At 42.9% G+C, this 19,298-nt stretch overlaps 1 protein-coding gene across 2 annotated transcripts in view; it reads right to left on the bottom strand.

Moving 5' to 3' along the window:
- Window positions 1–19,298, bottom strand: part of slc7a11 (solute carrier family 7 member 11) — a 195,422-nt gene that overhangs the window by 69,926 nt on the left and 106,198 nt on the right. For both annotated transcript variants that reach the window (XM_088390002.1, XM_088389996.1), the window contains exon 4: window positions 12,453–12,578. In XM_088390002.1, coding sequence (XP_088246128.1) covers window positions 12,453–12,578 — 126 coding nt within the window. The remainder of the gene's footprint in view (window positions 1–12,452; window positions 12,579–19,298) is intronic.

Raw genomic sequence — 19,298 nt, forward strand, 5'->3', positions numbered from 1 at the left:
AAACAATACGGTATGCTAACGTGACATAAACACAAACGAGAAGCTGAGAACGGCCTGACGTAACTTTAACGGTTATTCAAATAATTATAACATAAATAATACGTTCATCATCTGTTTCACTCCAAATCATTCTGTGAACAACGCCGCATGTGCGGCACGCCGCTGACGTCGGACTCGTCGTCAGTTGCAGTTCAAATTATTCCACAGCCCTATATAACGATATACAGGACTGTCTCCGAAAATTAGAATATTGTGATAAAGTTCTTTTTTTTTTCTGTAATGCAATTAAAAAACCAAAAATGTCATACATTCTGGATCCATTACAAATCAACTGAAATATTGCAAGCCTTTTATTATTTTAATATTGCTGATTATGGCATACAACTTAAGAAAACTCAAATATCCTATCTCAAAATATTAGAATATCATGAAAACATATACAAGTAGGGTATTCAACTAATCACTTGAATCGTCTAATTAACTCGAAACACCTGCAAGGGTTTCCTGAGCCTTGAAAAACACTCAGCTTGGTTCAGTAAACTAAATGACAAGTATGGGGAAGACTGCTGATCTGACTGCTGTCCAGAGGACCATCATTGACACCCTCCATCAGGAGGGTAAGGCACAAAAAGAAATTTCTCAAAGAGCAAGCTGTTCACAGAGTGCAGTTTCAAAGCAGATCCACAAAAAGTCTGTTGGAAGGGGGAAATATGGCAGGAAACTCTGCACAACCAAGAGAGATGACCGCATATGTCTATATATATATATATATATATATATATATATCCCCCTATATAGTAATCCCTCGTTTATTGTAGATAATTGGCTCCAAGACCGCCCCGCGATGTATAGAAAATATATTGTTACAATATCCATAAAATACTTTTATGAACCTTTATTGTATTTTTAAACATTCTATTGTACTTTTAATGCTTTTGTAAACATTTTAACGTCAAACAGATTTTCATACACATTCTTCTTTATTTAAATAAATAAGAAAAGTAAATACAATATCCGCAGAAGACTTTTTTGTAAAATTTTTAGTCAAACTAGCTTTCAGAAATATTCTTTTGTATTTATCCATCCATCCATCCATCCATCCATCCATCCATCCATCCATCCATCCATCCATCCAACCACCCTTATCAGTTGGCTCGGCACCCCGTACTCCCGAAGCACCCTCCACAGAACTTCCCAAGGGACACGGTCGAACGCCTTCTCCAAGTCCACAAAACACATGTGCACTGGTTGGGCGAACTCCCATGCACCCTCGAGGATCCTGCTGAGGGTGTAGAGCTGGTCCACTGTTCCACGGCCAGGACGAAAGCCACGCTGCTCCTCCTGAATCCGAGGTTCGACCTCCCGACAGACCCTCCTCTCCAGCACCCCTGCATAGACCTTACCAGGGAGGCTGAGGAGTGTGATTCCTCTGTAATTGGAACACACCCTCCGGTCCCCCTTCTTAAAGAGGGGAACCACCACCCCAGTCTGCCAATCCAGAGGTACTGTCTCCGATATCCACGCAATGTTGTAGAGGCGTGTCAGCCATGACAGCTCCACAACATTCCCTTAAGAACTCCGGGCGGATCTCATCCACCCCCGGGGCCTTGCCACTGAGGAGTTTTTTAATTTTAGTCCACCTCAGAATCCCCAGGCCCTGCTTCCACAATGGAAGGCGTGTAGGTGGAATTGAGGGGGTCTTTGAAGTATTCTCCCCACCGACTCACAACGTCCCGAGTCGAGGTCAGCAGCATGCCATCCCCACTGTAAAATGAGTTGACGGTGCACTGCTCCCCCCACCTGAGACGCCGGATGTTGGACCAGAATTTCCTCGAAGCCGTCCGGAAGTCATTTTCCATGGCCTCGCCAAACTCTTCCCACGCCCGGGTTTTTACCTCAGCAACCGCCGAAGCCGCGTTCCGCTTGGCCATCCGGTACCTGTCAGCTGCCTCCGGAGTCCCGCAGGCCAAAACGGCCCGATAGGACTCCATCTTCAGCTTGACGGCATCCCTTACCGCCTGTGTCCACCAGCGGGTTCGGGGATTGCCGCCACGACAGGCACCAACGACCTTACAGCCACAGCTCCGGTCGGCCGCCTCAACAATGGAGGCGCAGAACATGGTCCACTCGGACTCAATGTCCCCCGCCTCCCCAGGGACGTGGGAAAAGCTCTGCCGGAGGTGGAAGTTGAAGCTCTTCCTGACATGGGATTCTGCCAGACGTTCCCAGCAGACCCTCACAGAGCGTTTGGGTCTGCCAGGTTGAACCGGCATCTTCCCCCACCATTGGAGCCAACCCACCACCAGGTGGTGATCAGTTGACAGCTCCGCCCCTCTCTTCGCCCGAGTGTCCAAAACATGCGGCCGCAAATCCGATGACACAACTACAAAGTCGATCATCGAACTGCGGCCTAGGGTGTCCTGGTGCCAAGTGCACACATGAACACCCTCATGTTTGAACATGGTGTTCATTATAGAAAATCCTTGTCGAGCACAGAAGTCCAATAATAGAACACCGCTCGGGTTCAGATCGGGGGGGCCGTTCTTCCCAATCACGCCCTTCCAGGTCTCACTGTCATTGCCCACATGAGCGTTGAAGTCACCCAATAGAACGATGGAGTCCCCAGAAGGAGCGCTCTCCAGCACTTCCTCCAGGGACTCCAAGAAGGGTGGGTACTCTGAACTGCCGTTTGGTGCATAGACACAAACAACAGTCAGGTCCCGTCCCCCCACCCGAAGTTCGAGGGAGGCTACCCTCTCGTTCACCGGGGTGAACCCCAATGTGCAGGTGCCCAGCCGGGGGGCAATAAGTATACCCACACCTGCTCGACGCCTCTCACCGTGGGCAACTCCAGAGTAGAAGAGAGTCCAGCCCCTCTCGAGAGGGATTGTACCGGAAGCCAAACTGTGCGTGGAGGCCAGTCCGACTATGTCTAGTCGGAACTTTTCTGCCTCGCACACCAGCTCGGGCTCCTTTCCAGCCAGAGAGGTGACATTCCATGTCCCAAGAGCCAGCTTCTGCAGCCGGGGATCAGACCGTCAAGGTCCCTGCCTTTGGCCGCCGCCCAGCTCACACTGCACCCGACCCCTTTGGCCCCTCCCACAGGTGGTGAGCCCATGGGAAGGGGGACCCACGTTTCCTTTTTGGTCTGTGCCGGGCCGGGCCCCATGGGTGAAGGCCCGGCCACCAGACGCTCACCTTCGAGCCCCGCCTCCAGGCCTGGCTCAAGAGGGGGGCCCCGTGTCCGGGCGAGGGAAAACACAATCCATTTATTTTATTCATCATAAGGGGCTTGTGAGCCTTGCTTTGTCTGGCCCCTCACCTAGGACCTGTTTGCCATGGGTGACCCTACCAGGGGCATGAAGCCCCAGACAACATGGCTCCTAGGATCATAGGGGCACGCAAACCCCTCCACCACGATAAGGTGACGACTCACGGCGGGGTCTTTTGTATTTAAATAAATAAAAAATAAATAAGATCAAATATATTATTACAATATCCACACAAGACTTTTATGAACCGTTTTGAAGTGTAAACGTATTTGGCTCCTCTCTGCTCATGCGTGCTGGCCGGCTGACGCGCCCCTGCGGCCCAGCGCGAGGGCATCAGCACAAGACATTTACATTTTTATTTTTAAACACTTTATTGTATTTTTAAACAATTTAAAGTGTAAACGTGTCACAGCTACGCTCTGTTCTTGCCATGCTGACCGGCTGACGCTCCCTGGCAGTCCAGCGCGAGGGCATCCGCACATTGTTCAGAGACACGCCCCGCGCTATTAGTGCTCGTTGCCGGCCGCTGTCCCAAAATCCTAGACAGCAGTGCAGTGCAGCTGCGTACCCGGCGCTTGTCCTCAGTGCACGCTCCGCACTATCAGCGCTCATTGCCGTTGTCCCAACTGTTTCTGCACTGCGGTCCATTTTCTTTCGTGCGCGGCTGTGTCATGTCTCGGCTCTCGCTCTGCTGGCCGGCTCAAATGCCCTCTGCGCTAGACCTCTGATCCGCTAACGGTCATTCCTCACCGTTTTGTCTGCTTTTGACACGCATGCCTGCCACCTGATTCTCGTTTGCCTGACCCGCTGTGTAACGAGATGGTTGCTGACCGGCTCGTCAGCTTGTCCTGCTCTGTTCTGCCAGCATTCCAGCCGTCCTTGTTTCCTTTAAACTTTCCCCAAATAAACAGCCCATGTTGTATTTGGTTGTCCTGCCTCGTTTGTGACAACAAAACGAAGCGCGAATCAGAGATGCTGCTGATTCTGCTGACACAAACGACGTCAAGAAGTGGAAACATAGCAGGATATTGAGATAAAGCCTGGTTAGAACTGCTCTTACAGCTCTAAGCCGATCACCCGCAAGGATACAGATCAACATGTTCCCATTGGTCTCCTACCAGCCAATAGTGTGCTATAAAGTCATATGGGCAGACAAAGCCCCGCACTCCAGGTGACGCCACAAAAATCTACGATGCACTGAATCTATTAGATTTTTTTTAAATTCTCACACACACACATTCACACCGTCATATGCAATGAAGCAGACAAGACAGGCAACAAAACAGGCATCAGCGACTGATGGTCGCGGCTTTTTGCGGCGTCACTTAGAGCTTGGAGCACAAGGCTTTGTCTGCCAAGATGACACTAATGGCTAATGGGAACATGTTGATCTGTGTCCTTGCAGTTGATTGGCTTAGCAGTTCTAACTACACTTTATCTCAGCCTCCAGCGCCGACAACATATCAGCAGCACCTCAGACTTGCACTTCATTTCACACATACTTTCACGTTCCCGCTCCTCGATAGCCAAGCAGAGTAGAACTACTTTTCACTCCCGATCAGATCGTCCTGTTTGCCCGTCATAAAATCATAAAGGTCTAGTGCGGATGCCCTCGCGCTGGGCAGTGGGGGCGCGTAAGGCGTAAACAGCAAGAGAATATTGGAGCCGTTTCACGTTTACACTTTAAAATGATGAGCCGGTCAGCAAGCTCGCGTCGTGCAGGGATCGCGTAACACAGCGGGTCAGGCAAACGAGAATCAGGTGTCCGTGCGTGTCAAAACAGACGAAACTGTGAGGACTGACGATTAGTAGTTCCGTATTGGCGACGAACGCCTCAGAAGTCTAGCACTGAGGTCAAGCCAGCCGTCTTTTGTTTTCTCGTGGTCAAGGCAGCCGTTCTTTAAAAACAAGTGTGCCCCTATTATAGGCTTTACGGTAAAAGGATTCACAGACTAGCGCGAGATGTCTTTTCAAAACAAAAGCTCCACGATTTGTGCTCTTTTCACCCCCCCGCGATTTGTGCTCTTTTGAGATACAATCACATAGATACATAGATAAATTCACTAAAAATAATTGAAGCATTGGAATTAAAATCTAAGAGGTATACCTCAACCAAACCATGCGAGAGTGTCATCCATTGAAATTTGGGGTCGGAAGGTCAAATGACCCAGGAGCTATTGAGCTATCAAACCAAGCCACGTGGAAGTGTCATCCAGTACAATTTGACCTAGAAGCTATTGAGCCAAAATTCTAATATTAAGAAGTAATAAATTCACAAAAAATGTTTGACGCATTGGAATGAAAATCTAAGAAGTGTATCTCAACCAAGCCACGTGGAAGGTCATCCAGTAAAATTTGAGGTCAAAATGTCAAATGACCTAGGAGCTATTGAGCTAAAATGCTAATATTCAGAGAAATAAACTCATCAAAAAAAAATGAAGCATTGGAATGAAAATCTAAGAGGTGTATCTCACGCAGGCCATGGGGGAGTGTCATCCTTCAAAATGTGGGGTCAAAACGTCACATGACCTAGTAGCTAAAATGCTAATATTAAGAAGTAATACATTCACTAAAAATAACTGAAAAACTGGAATGAAAATCTAAGAGGTGTATCTCAACTAGGCTATGTGGGAGTGCCATCCCTCAAAATTTGTGGTCAAAAGGTTAAACGACCAAGGAGAAGGTTTTTTTTGTCACACACATACAAAAATTGCACCGCAAAGCATTGTGTGGGGAATTGGCAATTTGGTGCCCCCTTCAGGGAAATTGGCAATTTTGTACCCACAGACTGGGGGGGCTATGCTTGTTAAGAAGTTGTGCACAGAAACTGAGTGACAAGGGGGAAATGCCAGGGAAGGGGGTGCGCAGGGGACCATTCACCTGTGAGGATAAGTGGTGATGAAAATGGGGATTCCACTGTATAGTGCAACATTATTAGTGGGCTAAAGTCAATCACATTTCAATTTCTTCCCAAAAATACACGTCATGTATAGTACCGTATTGGCCCGAATATAAGACAATGTTTTTTGCATTGAAATAAGACAGAAAAAGTGGGGGTCGTCTTACATTCGGGGTCTAGACATTATAACCATTCATAACACTAGATGGCGCCAGATATCTTTAAAGTGAAGTCACGTCACGGCACCTTAAGTCTTGCGTGAGTTACCTCAGCTTATCGCGATTGTTGGAGCTTATGCGCAGCGGTAAGTTAAAGGTTGCAGGTATCGACTGAGTATGTTGCTGTGATCGTGTGCGTCCTTGACACAAGGTGAGTATATACATTTCATTGTTACTACTGTCCACTGTTGTGCCGTTTGTCCAATCGCTGTTTGCTTCCTGTGCGCGCAGTTACTGCAATTTTGTTGTTTTATCACAGTAGATTGGTTTATTTACATTTCAAAAACCAGGAGCCATTCATTTACAAATGTGATTGCACTTTAGTTTACATATATAAATCTTCAGATATTAAGATGTGATAGACGGTTTTTGTATGATTTGAATTAGGCAAAATAACATGCTTTTTCTCTCGAATATATTGTTATAATCATTTGTTTCAGATGTAATTATTTTCTGTATAAAAATTAAATTTGGTGTTCAAAAAGTATTTTTTCAAACTTGAGTCTTGAAAAAGAGGGGGTCGTCTTATAATCGGGGTCATCTTTCTTCGTTTTCTTTGCAGTCGCTATGGCAGAAATGGGGGAGAGGGGTGGTGATGCCACCTGTTGGTAATGGGAGGAATTACAGTTTCAAGTTTCATGATTTTTTTAAATTCGTTTGACAGTGCAGGCGGGCCATAAGTAATACATTATAAGACCAATGCAAAATCTGACCGGGGGCCTGATTTGGCCCGTGGGCCGGACTTTGGACATGGCTGATATAAGTGCATATGTTATGATTAGAACATTAAAACATAGAACACATGTAAATACTATATTAATAGTATAAATGACATACAGAAAATAATAACAATAATAATAATAATATCAATAATAATAATAATGTATAAATAATATAAATACAGTAAATATGATACGTGTGTGTGCGTGTGTGCGTGTGTGTATGTGTGTGTGTGTGTGTGTGTGTGTGTGTGTGTGTGTGTGTGTGTGTGTGTGTGTGTGTGTGTGTGTGTGTGTGTGTGTGTGTGTGTGTGTGTGCAGGTCAAGTTTTTGAGATATGGCCACATGTCATTTTCTACGTTTTTGTTCACATATACGCACGTTTGGAGCATTTTAGAAGAATACAACAAAAAAATGGTATTTCTTAAGATGACAAACACTGAAGGATGTACAGTGGAAAGTTTCCAGTTAGGACGCTTATCTCGTAGCTATTGCACTGCATTAAGAAATTTTCTACTTTAGTCGACTATATAATACCCACATGCGTCAATTTATGACTAATTTCTACCTACTTTTGTTTTGCAAATGAATGAGATGACTTCAGCCAGAAGATTTTTTATTGTATTCTTCTAAAATGCTCCACACGTGCGTATATGTGAACAAAATGACACGTGACCTGATTGAGCAAAACCAATGTGATTTTTGGATTCAGCGCATCAGATTCGTCCTAAATCAGCTGAAAAAACTCAGACAACATATTTGTTGTTAACCTGTGTAATCAATAGTCAGGTTTGCTTAGAGCAGGGGTGGGCAAACGTTTTGACTTGCGGGCCGAATTGGGTTCTAAATTTTGACCGGGGGACCGAACCAGGAGCAGATGGATGTAGCGTTTGTGTGAAGTAATATAAACGACATGTAAAGGTCATTGCATACAAGGTTTTGGCCTTTAGCAGGTAGTAAAGCACTCATATTTAATAAAAGCTTTTTGAAAACAAATGCATCTATTAACAGCATTGAAGAAAATATTTCACCCAAAAATTACTATCAGTGATTCTCATTAAATACGACACTGTTATTATGAATAACATATTTATGAAAGATGTTTATCTTATGAGGCGAAATCACATCAAACGGCAAACATTCTGACCAAATACATCATCTTGAATAATCAGTGAAAGAATACACCTAAATAAAGTAATAAAGAACGGCAATGCGGTAACGAATATCTGAAAATCAGAGCAGAGCTTTAACTCACAAACACCTGGTGAGAGAGGTGAGGAAACAGGAAATACTTCCTTAAAGTCGGCCTTAAGAACTTTAAAAGTTAAGATTAGTCGCAAACAGGTGGTGCATCAATGTCCTTGAGCATCCTGCATTGTTTGAAAATGAGAATGGTCGCGAGTTTCAATCCCTGCACAAATTATATTCAAAATGCTTTTTTTTTTTTTTTTTACAACAAACTTGAGAAACTCTCATTTTCAGTGAGAACAGTGTTGGTCTCCGTTTTTTTGCTAGTGCATCATAGTCTGGAGCAAAATTTGTTGTGGCAATTCTTAGGATAGAGCCAAGGTGTTGGTCCGTTAACCTAGATCTGTGACGGGTTGATGTTGACGTTCATTTGGATGAACGTCACGTCGCGTAGGTCGAGCCAAATTGTCCACTCTTTTTTAAACACGGCACTCAGTCCCCCTTTCTTTTCCTTGGGCCACTCATTTTAATGGAAGGATTCCAGGGGAAGGTTTGTGGGTGGCTTTAGCGTAAAACTGTATCTGAAAGATCAGCGCGCGAATTACGAGAATGCTGACGTCACAGCCTACGCTTTAAATTCGGCACTGATAGAAATAGAGCGCGGAGTGCGCCGTGTCCGTACTCCTGAGTACGTACACGCACTTGTGAGTGTGCACCGAGCTTTCTGACACGGCTTCCGGTAGTAAATGCGTGGGCGGGCGGTTCCCCATCTACTGGGGAAACGCAGTCATTGCAGGGAAAATAACCCCCCAAAAATTTTTATAATACAGTTTATTCAGGTTTGGCGGGCCGGATTAAACGGCCCCGTGGGCCGGATGTGGCCCGCGGGCCGTAGTTTGCCGATGTCTGGTCTATACACACTGATATGGTTCAAAATTGTCCCATCGTCTTTGTACACTTTAAAAAGGGTTTTCTGTTGTGATTGCAATAGTTAAATTTGTGCAATTGCTAAATGCAATTTTCACTTTCTCATGTTCTATTAAAAACATTTGTGTGAATTGAAATTAGATTTTTTTAATGAGGGGCGCAAGGAAGGAAGGATTTTAGTGCTAGGAAGGTTTTGAGATACACCTCTTAGATCTTCATTCCAGTTCTTCAATTATTCATAGTGAATTTATTACTTCTTAATATTAGCATTTTAGCTCAATAGCTCCTCGGTCGTTTGACCTTTTGACCCCAGATTTTGAGAGATGACACTCCCACGTGGGCTGGTTGGGATACACTTCTTAGATTTTCATTCCAATGGTTCAATTATTTTTAGTGAATTTATTACTTCCCAATATTAGCATTAGGTCCTAGGTCATGTGACCTTTTGACCCCAAACATTGCAGGATGATATTCCTACATGGGTTGTTTGAGGTACACCTCTTAGATTTTCATTCCAATGTTTTAGATATTTTTTAATAAATGTTATTACTGTAAACATTAGCATTCATTTTTAAATGAATTTATGACTAAATATTCGTGTTTTTGCTCAAGAGCTCCGAGGTCATGTGGACCAATTACATTAAAAACATTGCTGAGGCTGTTTTGAATGTACATGTCAACAACACATTTTTCATTTTGACAAAAAAACAACATATTACTAATTGATATGTTTTATTTTGAAAACCGGATGTCTTTACACGCTTTCGGACTGCCATGCTTTCCCACTCTGGGCTGAGGCTATTTTAAACGCGCTTGTCAATTACACGTTAATTTGAAAGATGACAACACTACAACATGGTGAGGTATATTGGGAATTTAAAGCTTTTATTTTATCAACCGGATGTCTTTACATGGTATCGCACTGCTATGCTTTCCATTTGCTCTCTTTAACGGCGTATCATACTGCTCTTCTTTTCCTTCGCTTATGGCAGTGCTTCTCAAGTAGTGGGGCGATACCAAGAGGGGCACGTGTGACACCAGGGAACATGGCTGTACTAGATTAAAGGGTAATTAGACATCCACCGCAGTAGGTGGGAGTGGCGGTATCACTGGAAGAGTATTCGCTCTGTTGTGTAGAGCGCATGCAACATACGCACTCACAGCACAGAGCCGGCAATAAAAAGTGCAGTGAGACACCTGGGAAAAGAACGGCGTAGAGAGACAGAGATAAGAGAATTGAGAGTTACACAAAAGCTAAGACAACGAAATATGACGAAGTACGTAGCGCTTGGCTTCAGTGTGACTACGATGGGAGACCAGGAAAGACCGGTGTGTTTACTGTGCCTTACAATGTTGGCAGCGGACAGCATGAAGCCAAGTAAATTAAGGCAGCACTTATAAAGTCATTGCACCCCAATCACACTGATGAGATGCTTGAGGTTTTTCAGTAAAAACGGGCTGAATATTGCCAACTATCATCCCACTTTGTGAATGCTACTTCAGTCAATCAGCAAACACTGTAAGCATCATATAAAGCAGTGTACCATATTGCTCAGTGCAAGAAAAAAACACACCATTGCAGAAGAGCTGATACTACCTGCAGCCGTGGATATGGTCTCCGTCATGCTGCCTCATTTTGAGCACATTGTTTTATTCATTTATTCATTTCTTTATTAATAGTTATTTTTTATTGTAAGTTGATCTTTCTATTGTATTTATATTTTGTTTACTTTAATGTTAATAACATGGGGGGGCGCAAAATGTTTTCTTCTCCCTAGGGGGGTCATCACAGAAAATAATTGAGAAGCACTGGTTTATGGTGAGGTATATTGGGAAATTAAAGCTTTTATTTTGATAACCGTCTTTACATGCTATTGCACTGCTATGCTTTACATTTGCTCTCTTTTACGGCATATCGCACTGCTCTTCTTTTCCTTTGCTCTCTTTTACCGCCTGAAATAAGGGCACGTTTGTTTTTAAAGAGCGTCTGGTTTGACTACGAGAAAACAAGAGACGGCTGGCTTGATCGCTGTAGGTCTAGCATGGATGCCATAGGCTAGCAGGGCAAAATCGGAAACGTGACACAGCCGCGCAAGAAGGAAAAAATGCACCGCCGTGCAGAAACAACGGCAGTGAGTGTACCCGCACACGTAGGAAAAAAACACTGCCGTCCAGGATTTTAGACAGCGGCCGACAATGAGCACTAAACGCAGGGCGTGCCCCTGAGCGATGTGAGTATGCCCTCGAGCTGGGTTGCCGGTGCGTTAGCTGGTCAGCATCGCAAGGGCGGAGCGGAGCCATGACACATGTACGTACACTTTAAAATGTTAAAATGTTTAAAAAAACAATAAAGTGTTTAAAAATAAATCTATAAAAGTCTTGTGCGGACGCGCTCGCGCTGGGCCGCCGGGGCGCGTCAGTTGGCTAGCACACAAGAACAGAGAGGAGCCAGACATGTTTGCAATTCAAAAAAGGTTAATACAAGTCTTGTGTGTATTATTGTAACAATATATTTACTCGTATTTATTTATTTATTTATTTATTTATTTATTTATTTAAATAAGTAAGAATGTTTCTGCAAGTCAGTTTGACTAAAACATTTAAAAAAGTGTTTAAAAAATACAAAAAAAGTGTTTAAAATACAATAAAGTGTATAAAACTACATAGGTTCATAAAATTATTGTGCAGATATTGTAGCAATATATTTACTCTTGTTTATTTTCTTTATTTTCCTAATTATTAAAATAACAAAGAATTTTATATTAAAATCAGCTTGACTTTAAAATGCTTACAAAAGTGTTTAAAAATACAAAAAAGCATTTAAGATACAATAGTGTTTAAAAATACAATAAAAGTTCATGAAAGTCTTTTATGGATATTGTAACATTATATTTTCTCTACATCGCAGATTTTCATCTATCGCGGATGGTCTTTGAGCCAATTATCTGCGACAAACGAGGGATTACTGTATATTGACAGACAGACGGGCGGACGGACGGACGGACGGGCGGGCGGACGGACGGACGGACGGACGGACAGACAGACAGACGGACAGACGGACAGACGGACAGAAGGACAGATAGATAGATAGATAGATAGATAGATAGATAGATAGATAGATAGATAGATAGATAGATAGATAGATAGATAGATAGATAGATAGATAGATAGATAGATAGATAGATAGATAGATAGATAGATAGATAGTAAAAGATCAAACTTGTTTTACCTTTGAAGAACTGGTACACTCCAGGAGCTACGATTGTGCTGATAGCCACCAGCTTACAGAGGGTGAAGCAGATTTGGATCCGCGCTGTCCATGTCACACTCATACTATTTGTGTACATTACTAAGGCTATGGAGGGAGAGAGAGAGAAGAGAGATAGAGAGAGACTCATGTAACACTCAAAGTAGCTGTGAATAAGAAATTTTCCAAATTAAAGTTAGATGAGGTAATCACCTAATAACTTTGAACGTTTTTGCAGTCAACCTGCATAATGCGCTTTATTAGTCTTAGCGGTTTTATGTAATAAACTTCTAGAAAATTAACACACAACATTTAAATGCATTACAATGTTTGAAAAAAGTGAAGTATAGAAATTTTTAGATCACCTGGTGCTATTCCATTTTTATTTTCACTTTTTTACTTCAGTTTTTACTTCAAAATGAGAACACTTGGTGCTATTCCCTGGAGGTGGGGCTCAAAGGCAAGCGTCTGCAAGCAACACCGTCGGCCGCAGTTCAATGATCAGTCGATCATGTCATGTCATCGGTTTTGCGGCCGCATGTTTTGGACACTCGGGTGAAGAGAGGGGCAGAGCTGTCAACTGATCACCACCTGGTGGTGGGTTGGGCTCCAATGGTGGGGGTAAAAGGGAAGATGCCGGTCCGACCTGGCAGACCCGAATGTACTGTGAGAGTCTGCTGGGAATGTCTGTCAGAATCCCATGTCAGAAAGAGCTTCAACCCCCACCTCGGGCAGAGCTTTTCCCACATCCCGGGGAAAGCGGGGGACATTGAGTTTGAGTGGATCATGTTCCGCGCCTCCATCGATAAGGCGGCTGACCGGATCTGTGGCCATAAGGTGGTCGGTGCCTGTCATGGCAGCAACCCCCGAACCCGCTGGTGCACACCAGCGGTAAGGAATGCTGTCGAGCTGAAGGAGTTCTATCAGGCCAATTTGGCCTGGGGGACTCCGGAGGCAGCCGCCATGTATCGGATGGCCAAGCGGTTGCTGAGGCAAAAACCCGGGCGTGGGAATAGTATGACGAGGCCATGGAGAATGACTTCCGGATGGCTTCTGGGCCACTATCCGGCGTCTCAGGGGGGGAGCAGTGCATCGTTAACACTGTGTACAGTAGAGACGGTGTGCTGACCTTGACTCCGGGTGTCGTAAGTCGGTAGGGAGAATACTTTGAAGACCTTCTCAATTCCACCGACACGCCCACACATTGTGGAAACAGGGCCTGGAAACTCTGAAAGTTACGGGGCTGTCCTGGCTGACACGCCTCATTGCGTGGACATTGGGGGCCGTGCCTCTGGATTGGAAGACTGGGCATGTCCCACCGGCAGGAGAACCCGGGAACGATCCAGGACGCGCTGGAGAGAGTTTCTCTTGGCTGGCCTGGGAACGCCTTGGGATCTTCCGGCATGAGCTAGACCAGGGGTGCCCAAACCTTTCGCAACGAGGGCCAGATTTGACAAAGTGAAGGGGTCCGGCCAATAGTTTTTGTGGACATTTTTTAACCACGAAAATGTCATTTTATTTACACAAATAAAACAAATTTCATTGTCCCAATTGTCTTTATTTTTAAATGACAAAATAACCAAATATGAGCCACTCAGGCACATGTGAACAACTCTAAAAAAACAAATTCTACCTTTTATTCATATCTGAAGAGTCAGATAACATTGAACATTGTATGAAATACCTTAAATTTACATGACTTTAAAATTATTTTTGCCTCATGAACATTTTAAACAGGAGTTATAAGTAATGCAAAGTTGGTTATTATTAAAACAAGTGAATTTTGCTCTTGTCATTTTCAATATCTTTCAGAAAGTAATAGTTTGTGTCAAATCTACAACAGTATTAACATGGCCACTTCATAATATTTAATATTAAGAATATTTACTTTTTATTTATAAACCGGATTCGGTTGAAGTTGGGAAATTGTGTAGTAAAATGTAAATAAAAATGATTTGAAAATCCTTTTCAACCTATATTCAATTGAATACTCTACAAAGACAACATATTTAATGGTCAAACTCATAAACTTTATTTTATTTTTCAAATAATTAACTTGGAATTTCATGACTGCAACACGTGCACTGGAAGTTGGGAAAGGTCACGTTTACCACTTCGTTACATCACCTTTCCTTTTAATAACGCTCAATAAACATTTTGGAAGAGAGGAGACTAATTCTCTTAGCTTCTCATGTGGAATTCTTTCCCATTCTTGCTTGATGAACCGCTTCAGTTGTTCAACAGTCCGGGGTCTTCCCTGTCATATTTTACGCTTCATAATGCGCCACACATTTTCAATGGGAAACAGGTCTGGACTGTAAGCGGGCCAGGGGAGTCCCTGGACTCTTTTACTTCAAAGCCACGCTGTTGTAACACGTGCAGAATGTGGCTTGGCATTATCTTGCTGAAATAAGCAGCAGCGTCCATGAAAAAGACGTCGCTTGGATGGCAGCATATGTTGCTCCAAAATCTGTGTGTACTTTTCAGCATTCATTTTGCCTTCACAGAAATGTAAGTCACCCATCCCATGGGAACTCATGCACCCCCATACCTTCACAGATGCTGGCTTTTGAACTTTGCGTTGATAACAGTCCAGATGGTCCGCTTCCTCTTTGGTCCGGAGGACACGACGTCCAGTGTTTCCAAAAACAATTTGAAAAGTGAACTCATCAGACCACAAAACACTTTTTGTGCATCAGTCCATTTTACATGAGCTCAGGCCCAGAGAACCCGGCGGCATTTCTGGATGTTGTTCATAACTGGCTTTTGCTTTGCAGGGTAGCGTTTTAACCCGCACTTACTGATGTAGTGACGAACTGTATTTACTGACAGTGGTTTTCTGAAGTTTTCCTGAGCACATTTGTTGTTGTTAACCTTTACACACTCATGTCGGTTTTTAAGGCAGTGCCGTCTGAGGGATCGAAGGTCACGGTCATTCAGTCTTGGTTTCCAGCTGTGGCGCTTACGTGCAGTGATTTCACCAGATTCTCTGAACCTTTTGATGATATTATGGACGGTAGATGTTGAAATTCCTAAATTCCTTGCAATTTTGCTTTGAAAAATGTTTTTCTTAAACTGTTCGACTATTTTCTCACGCAGTTGTGGACAAAGTGATGAACCTCGCCCCATCCTTGCTTTTGAATGACTGAGCATGTTTGGGGAGGCTCCTTTTATACCCAATCATGGTACCCACCTCTTCCCATTTAGCCTGATCACATGTGGGATGTTCCAAATAGGTGTTTGATGAGCTTTTCTCATCTTTCTCAGTATTTTTTGCCACCTTTCCCAACTTCTACAGGACGTGTTGCAGCCATGAAATTCTACGTTAATTATTATTTGGCAAAAAACAATTGAGTTTATCAGTTTGAACATTAAATATGTTGTCTTTGTAGTGTATTCAATTGAATATGGGTTGAGAAGGATTTTCAAATCGCTGTATTTTGTTTTTATTTACATTTTACACAATTTCCCAACTTTAACCGAATCCTGTTTGTACTTTTGACTCCCAGCCCCGCGTGAAGAATCACTGTTGTGATGCCAGTTCAGCTTGGAGCTGCTTCACTTTATCAGCGCGGTCACTCCCTGTTAGCTTGTCGTATGTGTTAGCATGTTTAGTCTGATAGTGATAGCGCATCCCAAACATGGGTCCAAAGAAGGCACCATCGGCTCCCCTCTCTTTGGTGGAGGAGGTCGATGACATTAAAAAGGCGTTGGACTTCCTCAGTGAAGAAGTCTCTGCTGTCAGGCTGCAGCAGAAAGGCATCCTTAAGCTGGTCGAGGAGGTTAAAGCTCTCCGCATCCAGAATGAGGAAAAGGATAAGAGAATCACCTTCCTGGAAAGCAGGGTTGCCGACCTGGAGCAGTACACCAGAATCAACGACGTTATCATCTCCAGACTCAACATCAAAGCCCAGTCATACGCCCGGGCGTTGGCCGCTGGCGAGGGAGGTGAGCCCGATGAACTGGATGTTCGCTCCACAGAGAAACAGATGGCTACTTTCCTGCAGTCCAAGGGGATATAGCTGGACTGCGACAACATCAAAGCTTGCCATCCTCTGCCCAAGAGGAGCCCCGGGGACAAATCCGCTGTCATAATGTGGTTTGTCAACCGAAAACACAAGATTGCACTACTAAAACAATGGAGAGAGTTGAGAGGATCCGACGTTTACATCAATGAGCACCTGACCAAGCGCAACACTGATATCACCAAAAAAGCACGCTACCTGAAGAAGCAGAAAAAAAATCAACACACCTGGACTACAAACTGTAAAATATTTATCAAACTTAATGGAACACCGGAGGAAGCAAAAGTGCTGATTCAAAGATTCAAAGATTCAAAGCGTTTATTGTCATATGTACAAAAGGAAAGCATTTTTCTTTGTACAATGAAATTATTTTGCTGTCCGTTAAAGTGCCAGACAAGGTAAAGAAGATTAAAAGACTGTTAAAAAGTAAAAATCACAAAATATAAAAAACACAATATATACACAATATATACAACTACAAAGGTGAGGGATATGCAATATAGGCTAGTGCAAAAATGGCATTGTGCAACAGTTGTGAGAGTTATAGTGAATGTACTGTTAAACAGGGGAGAATGCAGTGCAAAACAAAGTGAGTGTAAACAGTGTACAGTATAAAGTGCAGATCAGTGACTGAGGTAGTGATCTGGTCAGCTGTTTAAGAGTCTAATGGCCGTGGTGAAGAAAGAGTTCTTGAAACGGGAGGTTTTACATTTTACACTTCTGTACCTCCGGCCTGAGGGGAGAAGTGTGAACAGTCCATGTTGGGGGTGGGTGGGGTCTTTAAGGATGGACGCTGCTCTCCTGTGGACCCTACGGTGGTGGATACTCTGCAGAAAGGGCAGCGGAGTCCGGGTGATTTTCTCTGCAGTCCTCACCACACTCTGCAGTGCAGTACAGCTGCCGTACCACACGGAGATGCAGCTGGTCATGATGCTCTGGATGCAGCAGCTGTAGAAGTTGCTGAGGATGGTAAGAAGTACCGAGGAGCTGGACAGATACTCTACTCACAACCATGACACACACCGAAAGAAGTCACGCATCTACACTTGAAGACAATAGCAACATAACTCAGAGGATTAGTGAACGTGACAATCTGGAACTCCAATCATTTCAATATACTGACCACAGTTCACAGGATATGGAACATGATATAGACCCGGATAACAACTTCTTCAACTAAATCAACAATAACTGCAGTTACTATACTGATGAAGAATTTAATCGAATCAATAAAGATGGCCAACTGTCCATTCTACATATTAACAGTAGGAGTCTGTATGCCAACTTTACAAACATTTAGGATTATCTACATCAGTTTACTCGCCCATTCAACATTATTGCCATAATGGAAACATGGATCAACGCAGTAAAGGGGGTGGACTTTGAGCTGGAGGGACATGACGTTAAACACATCGATCGACAAAACAAAGGTGGAGGAGGAGTTACGATCTTTGTGGAGAAGACATTAAACGTCAGGGTAATAAAGGACATGTCAATGGTTGTTAGCAACATATTGGAATGCATAACAATTAAAATGCTTAAAGAAAAAATGAAAAATGTAATCATTAGCTGCATATATCGGACACCTGGTTCTAGTATTGATCTGTTCACTGAAGGGATGGAGGAGGTGTTTTCAAAAATCAGTTACAAAACAATTTTCATCTGTGGAGACTTCAATATTGATTTACTCAATCCAAACAAGCACAAAGTGACTGAAGAGTTTGTTAACACAATATATAACATGAACTTGTATCCAAAAATCATTAGACCAACCAGAATAACTTCTCACTACGCGACTCTTATTGATAATATATTCACAAATGACATTATAAACAGCACAATATGTGGGTTATTAGTCAGTGACATCAGTGACTATTTGCCAGTTATTATGGTTTTTGATGACAACTATAAAAATACTCAACCGGCCAAATAACAGGAATACAGAAGAATTAAAACAGAAGAAACAATAAACACATTTAAAAATGGTTTAATGTCACAAAACTGGGATACTATATACAAAATAACATTAATTGTGCATATGAGGAATTCTTAAAAATTTTCAAAATGTTACCATATTTTTCAGACTAAAAGTCGCTCCGGAATATAGGACGCATTAGCCATAAAATGCACAATAACGTGGAAAAAAACATATAGAAGTCATTCCGGAGTATAAGTCGCATTTTGGGGGAAATTTATTCGATAAAATCCAACACCAAGAACAGACATGAACGAGCAACAACAGGTTAAACGATAGGTCTGCTAACGTGACATAAACACAAACGAAGAGCTGAGAACGGGCCTGACGTAACATTCAGAGTTACTCAAATAACTATTACATAAATAAAAGTTTTATAAAACCATCTGTGTCACTCTAATTCATTAAATCCATCAATCGTCCTTTATGTCAACAATGGGTGCCCGCCGCTGACGGCGCTTGCACTTCAAAATATTCCACAGGCCCATATAACGATATATAAATTATATATCAAATAACTATTATACAAGCAATAATATTATCAAACCATCTGTGTCACTCCAAATCATTAAATCCATCGATCAAATTCCTCGTCCTTTGTCAACAACGCCGCACGTGCGCCCTGACGTCAGCCTCATCATTATTCCACAGATCTAGTATATAACTATATTGTAGCGTTAACAAAGAACAAGGAAAGACGTGGGTTTGGTAAACGGCTCTTTATTTAACAAAACAAGAGTTCAACGAGCCAACAACTACTGAACTGTAACGATAAAAACATATACAAGTTGCTACACAAAATAAAATATATCAAATAACTACAACATA

Source organism: Syngnathus floridae, chromosome 1 (genome assembly GCF_059516105.1).
Source record: "Syngnathus floridae isolate MCC-2025c chromosome 1, RoL_Sflo_1.0, whole genome shotgun sequence".
In the NCBI taxonomy this organism is placed as follows: domain Eukaryota; kingdom Metazoa; phylum Chordata; class Actinopteri; order Syngnathiformes; family Syngnathidae; genus Syngnathus; species Syngnathus floridae.